This window comes from Neopelma chrysocephalum, unplaced genomic scaffold (assembly GCF_003984885.1).
Source record: "Neopelma chrysocephalum unplaced genomic scaffold, ASM398488v2 Primary Assembly neopelma1_128, whole genome shotgun sequence".
In the NCBI taxonomy this organism is placed as follows: Eukaryota; Metazoa; Chordata; class Aves; order Passeriformes; family Pipridae; genus Neopelma; species Neopelma chrysocephalum.
Window position 1 is genome coordinate 1,157,198 of NW_020897790.1, and position 9,874 is coordinate 1,167,071.

The following is a 9,874-nucleotide window of genomic DNA, read 5'->3' on the forward strand; positions in this document are numbered from 1 at the left end:
ATAATATCCACAATGATTTCCAGGAACAATTTCTACTAGAACTACTGCTGTGCACAGGAATCCATTCTCAGGAGTCGCTGGCAAAGCAGGCAACAACTGTGGCAAAAGCAAAACGTTTCTAAAACAGGTCTTTTTCTATTAACTTGTGCCAAGTATTCATGACCAGATCTGGTAAAGAAATAACCCACAATTACAGTACTTCAGGAACATAATTCCAGCAGCTAAATCCCATCTGAAAATAAATGTGGGATGCAGAAATGGCAACAGAATATCATTACACAATAAAGATCTAAAGAAGCTATAAGCTGAGATGGAAGAAGAAAAACTCAACTCCCCAAAACAGTAGCAGTCTGTGCTTTGACAACACCGTATGTGGGATGTTACTATGGAAAACAAAAAGCTTAAGCCTGCAAGAAAAGATTTATCTCCTTCCTATTTTGAGCAACTTCAAAGCTCTAACTGCAAATTCAGATCCTAAGGCTACTTTGCCACTCTCCTAAACACAGGCACGGGGTGTATTTTTAAGTAAGGAGTCCCAAAGATAGCTCAAGACTTATAAATCAGAGCTCAGCAAAATACCTGTACTACCAGGGAAATGGCAATAATGGCCCACAACTCGTGCCAAGAGGGCATCGCTTACATGGGACACACAGAGCACTCCACAGGGAGAAAGCTTCCAGAAGGGCTAAAGGAAAAGCACAGGGAGCTGCTCCCCCTTCTCACGGCTCTTTCTCCACTGCCTCATGCCTGGCCAAGTGGACCTTGCCTAAGCCACATTAATCACACCTGCCCGAGCTGTGGACAGGAAGAGCTCTGGCAACTCTTGCAAGTCCTGCCCACACATCTAAACCAGGCACCATGATGTAGAGGATGGGGAAAGGCATCCAGATGGGATGAAGAAGGAGCATCTCCTATTCCCATCACACAGCAGCATGCAAACTAGCACTTATATTGTAGTAATCATGAACAACATTTGGGGTTAATTTTTGTTACCACTGCCCTGAGCTAAGAGAGCAAGACCCTGAAGTTGGTTTTGTGGCTCTGCTCTGGAGCATCTCCAGCAGAATTAACACTGAGCTCTCCCCACGCCGTGGTGTTTGTCTGAACCATTATTCCGCATCACTTACTCCAGTAGGCTGCAGAGCTGCTCACAGAGCTGGAAGCACAGGCAGCTCAAGAGTGTACCTAAAAAAAGCTTCAAATACTATTGGGAGGCTTTTTTGTTTATTTTTAAATCACCTGCTTGCATCCAACTGTTCTACGCTGAAGCTGCTCCTGGATCTTTCCCTGCAAGAGCCACCGTAGCTTGACAGGACCTAAGCCTAGAGCCAAACCACACCAAGGACGAGGCTGGGAAAGGCAGGAGCGTTTGCCAAGCCAACAGAAGACCCTGTCCCCCTGGCATCTCTCCTGCAAAGCAAGCCACAAGCTACTGAGCAGCCTCGTGACCATGCTCTAGGAATTACCTCAGGGGGAAGAGCCACAGAAAGAGAACCAACAACCCTCAAGTGGCTCGAGAACGGGCAGCCAGCCAGTCAAGCTTTCTCTCTCTCTTGAGGGCTGCAGGGGTGGGAAGGGGACGTACGAAACATCCCCCAATGCTGAGTAAATATTTTACTTCTCAGATTCATGCTGGTTACCTAATCAATCCCCATCATTATTTTAGGGGCCCTACTCAGACACTAGAATTGATTCCTGATCTAAACAAAGTAAAGCCTTTCCAAGCATCTCCATCAGATCCTGACTCCTGGTCAGCTCCTTTCGTGCTGGAAAAGCTAGAGGCCCTGAGCATGTGGTGGGCTGGACACATAACCTGCCCCACAACCAAGACTGTGCTGAAAAAAGGCAAGGAGGAGGCAAGTTCCCACCATTGTTAACATCAACAGGAGCAACAAGAATTGTCTGAAAGAATTTCCTACTGCAAACAAGGTGCTGAGGTGAATAAAGGAAACTAAGAGGTCACAAACTGGAATACAGTCCTCTGTGCACCACCCAGGTCTGCGTCCCTGGTGCAGACAGCTGAGCCAAGCCAGGCCCAAGATGCCCCACTCAGCAGCTGAAAGCAGGCAAGGAAGCCAAAACCTGTGCCCCGGCCACCTCAGCAGCCCCAGCACTGCCACCCAAGCCCACAACACATTCACTGTGACCAGATACTCAGCTAGTGAGAGCACAGAAACACTCACAGAGACAAGGGGGTACCCCCTTTTTTTGTGCTCATCTCTTGCTATACCTTCCTGTCTCCCTCTTCTTCCTCCCCTCCATGGAAACCAGCAGTCTCTCATTATCAAGTATTTTTAAAACAGATGGGAGAGTGCACTACACTGTTTTAATCTCTCAGATAACATTTTCCATGGTTCCCATGTCAAATCTGCATTGCAGCTTCACTTTCCCTCGATTTCTGTTTGCCTTGGAGCAGGGTGTACATCACTGTAAACATGAGTCCTGTAACAGACCAAGTTCTGATTCTGTAAACATTTGGGATAAACACATAAAGAGAAGGGTAGGTAGGCCAGAGCCCTCTTCCATGCTCTGATCTACTAAGAACCCATCCCACACTGGTCAAGATGCCAGGAAGTAACCCAGCAGGAAGAAAGGGGTCCCATATCTAGCACACCTCAACCGTTTCCAGACTGCAAGTGGCTTGTCTCACACTGAGCCCAGATGACCATGTGCATCCTGCCAGCCTGGTGCATGTTTAAGCACATGCAAGGCTTTCATCAGCTGAGAGCTCCCAGGGCAGCTCCCAGCACCAATCCTGCCAAAGCTTTGCTTATGCATGCCTTTACATTTACATACCCAGAGCAGGCTCCATTAAGGCAAATGAAATTACAGGCAGCACATTACACATGTGCCCTCACATCTGTGGGATCAGGGCCTAAAAATGAAAGCCGCCCATCCTACCAAAACACGCCCTGCTCGGCTACAATTAAACACAGACACTTCAGAGCAGTTTGCTGAAGTTATTCTTCATGCATGCTTTTACAATTAACATAATGTCATATCCTGCCAGGACGTAAAAGGTTGTGACTCAGGAATGTTATCATCGTTTTAAGTCAAACTGACTCGCTTTTGGTTTCATTCCTTTCCTTTCCCCCTTCCTTTAATTCTCCCTCCAACCAGACGCATACCACTCAAGGCTCCACTTAATCACATTCGGTAAGAAAGTCGCAAAGCAAATCTTCACCAGCCTTGCCTTGCTCTAACATATAATTAACTATTTCTTCCAACTCCCTGCCACCCTCCCAGCAACGCAACGGCAGCATGCAAAGTGGGAGCAGAGAGGATTAGATAAGAGGTACACAAGACAAAACGCCCCCAACGCCTCCCCAGTGTCAGTCCACTGTCCTTTCTTCTCTTATCACCCCAAGATAAAACAACTCTTCTTCAAAAAGCACCGACACGGGAGGGTGAAGGGTCTGCCCACCAGCTGCTTGCAAGGAAGCCGAGTGCCCTCGTCCTTCCCTCTCCCACACGCACATGTTTCTCATGCTGAAGGATGCTTTATCCTGCAGTCAGCCCCACTGCACTGGACTCAGCAGCACACGCACACAGGGATTTGGTTTAACTAGTGCAAAACCCTCTGTGGATGCTGCTTTGGGATTGCTCATGGACTTGGGTTAACTAGAAACACGAGAGGCTGAGTGACAGCACGAGTTTAACATAATGACAAAAAAATAAAGCAAAGCTCATACTCAGGAACAAACAGCAATCACGTCTTGCAATAAGCCACGTTCCTCAGCCTATTAATGCTGTGAGGTTGCTGCTCCACACAAAGCGAAAAGGCTTGGCAATACCCTTCAGCCTGCCCTAAAAACCAGCTGAAGCCACAATTCCAATGCATCTTCTTACACTGAGATACAAACTTCAATTTCCAAGCATGCTTCAGACCTTAAGATCAAGGAATCATTTCAGAAGAAGCTTTACAAATAGCTGATATAATTTATAGGTATTCTTAACAAACATCAGCTTTTATTTTGCTTAGCAGCATAACTTCCCCACCTCCAGTAACACCATTAAACCCCATCTCCATACATTTGCTTTGCCACATCAGAGGAACATTACAGCCCCGCAGATCCACAAGCACATAATAAACGCCAAAAGAAACTGTCTCATTCTGGTCACATCTTGAACGCAGACCATTCTCTCATTATGAGAAGGAGCCACATTCAAGTCCTCGGCTCATGGGCAACATCTGGGTTACTCGCAAGCACTGAAAAAGTTGCTGGGAAGTCGGTCAAGTCTCTCCCTCCCGCGGCCGACGATGCACAAAAGTGCATTCAGTCTGGTCACGGCGGAGTTTCATTCACGTTTCTTCAAGCTGGATGCAAGAGAGACTCGCTTTTTTTTTTTTCGGGAGCGGGATCTACTAGTTTTTGTGGATTTAGGCTTTTTTTCTTTCTCTCTGTAAAGGGGAAATCTTTTGTCTTTCTCAATATGCACGTAAAAAAAAAAGACTCTCGGCCACCACATCCCGAGAAAAACGGTCACGCTGGAAAACGCAAGACACGCGTGCCTCTCGGAAGACTTCCACTCCGCGACCGCCGTGCCTCTCCCGCCGCAGCCCAGCGCCTCTCCCCAAGGGATGCAGGCACCTCCCGCCCGCCCGGCTGCCCATCCCGCACGGGGCACTGCCCTGCCCGCTCCCAGCTCTTCCCATCCACGGGAAGCGGCGGGGCAGAAACACCCGCGGCACAGCCCCACCACACAGCTCAGCCCCGGCGGGCGCACCCCCGCCGCCTCCCCGCTGCCCGCGCGGCTCGGAGCGCGGGGCTCCGGGACGAGCTGCCCGCCGCCGGCCCGGCCCCGCCGCAGTCACGAGCCGCGGGCCCAAAACGGAGACAAAAAGTTTTGCGCGGGCCCCTCCGGCCCCGGGAAGGGGCAAAGGCGGCGTCGCCCCGGCGAGCCCCCGGCGCCCCCCGGCACCGCGCCCCCGCAACCAGCCGCGGGCACCGCACCCCCGCAACCCCCGGCTCCGCACCGCCGGCAGCGCGCCCCCGCAGCCCCCGGCCCCGCCCGGCCCGCCCCCAGCCCCGCGCTGCCCCCGCGCACCGCCGGTCTGCCCACGGCCACGGCCATCGCGGTGCGGTGCTGAGCGCTGCGCCCTGCGCTGCCGGCCCGCCGCTCTGCGCCGCCTGCTAGCGCTGCAACATGGCCACCCGGCGGGGAGGGCCCATGCGCAATGCAAAGGGGCCGGGCGGCGAGGCGGGACCCCCCCGGCCCTCCCGCGGGCACAACGGGCAGCGCGGGCGGCCGGCCGGCGCCGCCCCGCCGCTCGGGGAGCCCCGAGAGCCGGCTGCGGCCCCGCGGGGCTGCGCTCCATCCCCGGCCGTGACTGCGCTAATCCCTCTCCCGCCCGCGCCCCCCGAGCCGGGCCGCTGGTACCGTCCCCGTCGCCCCAGAAGGTCACTCTCTCCCACCCTGGCAGCCCCGCAGTTTAAAGCACAGACCCCTCTGCTCCAGGGACCCTCCATGGCCAAGCAACCGACCGACAAGGTTCTGCTACCACCGGTTCGGTGAAGAAGGAGGCTGGGGATTCGGCAACGAGATACTCGTAACAGAGAGGCACACAGGAGCCCCTGACTCCCTTGTATAACAACACGGAGGGCAAAACCTGACACCTCGCTCCTCTCGCTTCTCCGAGCTCTCCTGTCAAACACACACACTGTTTTTCAACCAACTGGGCATACCAAACAACAGCCATGGTGGCCAGTCGCTCTCCCACTCCACAAGTGATTTCCAGGGACGAAGTGAAGCCCAGCTGGCTCCTTGCCGCTCCAACTGACAAAACACTTAACATCCCGGTGCGAAGCATTACATCTCTTTACCTGCAAAGGTGGGAGTCTTAGGGCTAAACTTAACATGTCTGCTTGCAAATCTTCAACCAAGGTAGTGATGAAGCCCCGCAGTGCTTTGTGAAGCATAAAACCGCAAAAGGCTACGGAAGACAGAGACCCAATTTGCTGCACACATGAAGGATACATCGAATCCCAGACATCAGAGCTACCCCCATATGTGAACATCCACCGAACCGAACCAAAAAAGCCAGCAGGATAAAAGCTGAGAGCACCTCCTACAAGCAAACAACCCCGGGTAGTGGTAAGCAAATAGACCTCAGCAATGCACTTACCATTGTAGGCTCTTTGATATCAAGCTCATACCTTTTCCCTCCAAACCCCATTTTTGTGGGGCTATGAAGAAGCACGTGGCTGTTTGCCGAGGGCTACAGAGTTTCTCCTTCCTGCGGCTTTTTTTGATCACGTTTGGGAGAACTCGGGAGCTGATCTTTCAGCGTGGTCACCCCCAGCCCGAGGCAGAAACAATGGAAGTGCACGAACACTACCCGGCCCAGCCGCCCATCAGGGGCTGAGGATCTGCACCTGGGCAGTGCCCTTAACTCGGCACAGCTTCAGCCATCACTGGCACAGCTGCTACACCAACGGACCCTGAGGGGGTTCTACCCGGAACATTCTGGAAGCAGAGCTGATGCAGTGCTTTTATGACACACACATCTTAGGTGTTCATGCTAATATCCGAGCGAGGCTTCGATATTAGACTCATCATTGCTCTTGTAGCAAACTCCTCCCGCACACACGGCTCCGGGTGAGGAGGTGCTGAGCGTGCCCGCTCTGGGAAATGCGCTCGGACCAGTGCAGCCTCTAGTGGAAACACCTGACGATCGTATCTCCTGAGTTGTCCTCATTGCACCCGTGGGTGAGGCAGACACTGCTTCCCCTGGTCTGAATTAGAGGCACGCATGATACTCCTGCATCAGCACAACTTAACCAACACGAAAATCTTCTCCGCTCGCAAACCCTCGATGTGACTCACCATGTCCTTCCTTGGCCCGGAGTATTGTGGTCGAGTTGCCTCCACAATACTCAGGCATACACACTTCCCTGGGTACGGCTGTTCATGCTGAAAGAGCAGGGGAGGAAAAAAAAAACATCAACACCAAGAAATGTTCTGCAATGTTCCCAGATCTCAGCTAGTGTAGTTCCTTGCATTCCTAGTGTTCGCTGGGAAGAAGCAGACCCCTAGCTCCTGAAAGTTTCATAACTGCTGCTAACAAATCGTTTCCCAAGAAAAGGGAATTGCCAGTTCCTCATCCTACAGACCTCATAGGAGTTGTTTCCATGTTTCCAAAGTTGTTTGACATCATTTTGTAGACACGGCAGGTCAACGTTTAATGCCCTTTTGTGTCAGTTGCGGGGCAATTTGTCAGTTAAAGGGGATGAGAAGATACACAAGCAGACACAGAAGTTTGGTAACTTACCTCCTGTTTATAAACAAACACGGGTACATAGCTCACTAAAGGCAACATCTTATCACACAACAACAGGAAGCTACAAGACTAAGTGGTGGGTTTATTCTTGATTCTTTCATGGTGAAGTAATGCTTGGTCCTGCCTCCGTTTTGTGATTCTGACTACTATGAGCTCACTCAAATTTCACTCAAAGAATCAAGAGACCTGCTGTTGAGACGGGGGTAAAAACCCCAGCTGAAACCAGGACAATGTGATATCATGGAAAGCCTCCAGCTTATGCTTCAGTTCATTAAGCCAAAGCAACACTTCCATAGTTGCCATGTGCCACTGTTGTTTACTTGGATTTTTTATCTTCACAACCTACCCTCCTTTCTTATTTGTGATCACAACTACACCATTATGCTCTATTCATTTCATCTCAGACGCCTCCACTGAGAGTGTGCTGCTAACAAACAGTTTTGACTGCAATCCAGGGCTCATCAGAAGAGGAGGGAGAAACATATTTATGCCTGGAAGAACTGCACCAAAAGCACGTACAAAATGATAAAATATGAACATAAGCCTTTACCCTCTTCCCAGCACCTGTGCCCTACCCAGATGAACACCGCTGATGGGATGTAGCTTGCACACATCACCTATTGCAATCTCTGCCCGTGGTTTGTGAGGGTTTGCAGCAGGCTGGAGGATATTCCAGCTGCTTACATGACAAGCAGCTAAAAATATTTATGGATAGCTGGGAGCCTGCAGCAGAGATGGTTTCTGGAGCGTGACTTAGGGCCTGATCCAGACCTCTTTAAAGCCAGTGAGCCTACACTGAGCTCAGTCCCTCCATGCCTCTGTTCCCTGATCATAAGGCAGAAAATCCAGCACACCTTCTCTCCTACACTTTCCACCCACTATCCACTCCCCAGACTCCTGGGGCAAGGGCTATCAGTTGTTTGGTGCACACAGGGCACGTTGCCCACTGAGGCTCTGACCTTCCCCATCCCTCTCAGCTGTTACAGACACATTTGTGATAGCAGAATTAGCAATAAAGAACAACGTGAGATCCCCACACTAGTACAACGTGTGTCCAGCCTATCTCAGCCACACAGCGGATACAGAGATGAGATGAGATATGATTTGACTGCAGGCACTCTTGGTATTTGTATGTGGTTGTCGTACATGGGTACTGCGCTGGGCAGGGCACGTCTCCAGGATGAAGGACCACCGCCTCCCTAAGATCCTGCTTTATGGTGAACTTGCCTCCGGCTGCCGCAAGAGAGGAGCTCCGAAGAAAAGATACAAGGACTCCCTGAAGCAACAACTCAGCCTTGGGCATATTGATCACCATAACTGGTCTACTCTGGCCTCTAACCGGGAGGCCTGGAGACAGTCCATTTATAACGCCGCTGATGCTTTTGAGAAAGCACGCAGGATCACTCTTGAGGAGAAAAGACAACGCAGAAAGAATCGAGCCTTGCAGAATATACCATCTAAGGAGTCTTTCTGCTGTGTCTTTTGCAACCGGACTTGCCTTTCTCGTATTGGCCTTTTTAGCCACCAACGCGCTTGCAAGAATAGTGGGTAGAGCCCTTCCCAAATCTTCGTTCGCGAAGCCTAGCCATGACATGGGTACAATCCCACACACTTGTAATGTCAGCTCACTCGAACCACATCATGTTCATGACTCTTTACTGCCAGTTTTCCTAAGTAGCTGAATCACAGGGCAATTCAGGTTGGAAGGTACCGCTGGACACAGTCTGGTGCAGCCCCTTCTCAGGTGCCCTCTCTGGGCAAACTGTTCCAGTACTTTACCACTCTCACTATAAAATACTTTTTCCTCACACACAAACGGAATTTCTTGCATTTCAGTTTGTGTCTATATCTCCTGTCCGTTCACTGACATAATGACTGATAAACCACTCTTTCTCCACACCACCTGCCAGTAAATGACCCCCGCACTTCTCAGCTCCTCCAGCCCCCGTATCCTGCTTTCCCCCTTCGCTGTCACCCCAGCTCGCCGCCCCACGGGCCACCACCCCGGGCAAAGGCGACCGGGCGGTGGCGGCCCGGCTGCGGAGGAGGAGGAGGAGGAGGCGGAGAGGCCCGGCGCGGCAGGAGGCGGGTTTCCCCGCCGCACCTGGATTCAGCGCGAGCACCGAGGCACAGCACGGAGCACCGAGAGCCGGCCGGTCTGGAGCATGGCGCGGGAGCTGAGCCAGGAGGCTGTGCTGGACTTTCTCTGGGCAGCCGGGGGGCGAGCCCCCAACTCGGCGCTGCTCCGCCACTTCCAGCGCTTCCTCCGCGACCCGGCGCTGACGGAGCAGCAGCGGCGGGAGCGCCGCGAGTACTTCAAGAGCCTTGTCAACTCCCTGGCCACCGTCCACCCCGCCGCCGCCCCCGGCGCCTCCAAGGACATCGTCCTCCGCCGCAGGTACCGCGACCTCCTCGATGAGGAGCTGCCGCCGCCGGAGGAACAGCGGGAGGAGGCAAAGAAGGAGCCGGAGCCGCCGCCGCCCCGACGCGACCCCGACGGGCGGCGCGGCCCCCGCGGGGAGGCGGCGGAGCAAGGGCAGCCCTGCGGGGGACAGCCTCCGAGGAGTGCCGCCGTGTCGGGGGGCTGCTCCG

At 52.8% G+C, this 9,874-nt stretch overlaps 2 protein-coding genes across 7 annotated transcripts in view; one reads left to right on the forward strand and one right to left on the reverse strand.

Annotated features, from left to right (window-relative positions):
• SEPT11 (septin 11) overlaps positions 1 to 6,908 on the reverse strand; it is a 45,865-nt gene extending 38,957 nt beyond the window's left edge. For 3 of the 6 annotated variants that reach the window (XM_027698508.1, XM_027698512.1, XM_027698511.1), the window contains exon 1: positions 6,128 to 6,193. In XM_027698508.1, the coding sequence (XP_027554309.1) occupies positions 6,128 to 6,178 (51 nt within the window). In that variant the 5' untranslated portion in view covers positions 6,179 to 6,193. Of the gene's footprint in view, positions 1 to 5,049; positions 5,150 to 5,447; positions 5,481 to 6,127; positions 6,194 to 6,828 lie in introns of those variants that run through there. The other 3 variants (XM_027698513.1, XM_027698510.1, XM_027698509.1) reach the window with 3 other exon arrangements.
• A 2,539-nt stretch (positions 6,909 to 9,447) lies between these two features.
• SOWAHB (sosondowah ankyrin repeat domain family member B) overlaps positions 9,448 to 9,874 on the forward strand; it is a 2,532-nt gene continuing 2,105 nt past the window's right edge. The window contains exon 1 of the mRNA XM_027698518.1: positions 9,448 to 9,857. Within this exon, the coding sequence (XP_027554319.1) occupies positions 9,448 to 9,857 (410 nt within the window). The remainder of the gene's footprint in view (positions 9,858 to 9,874) is intronic.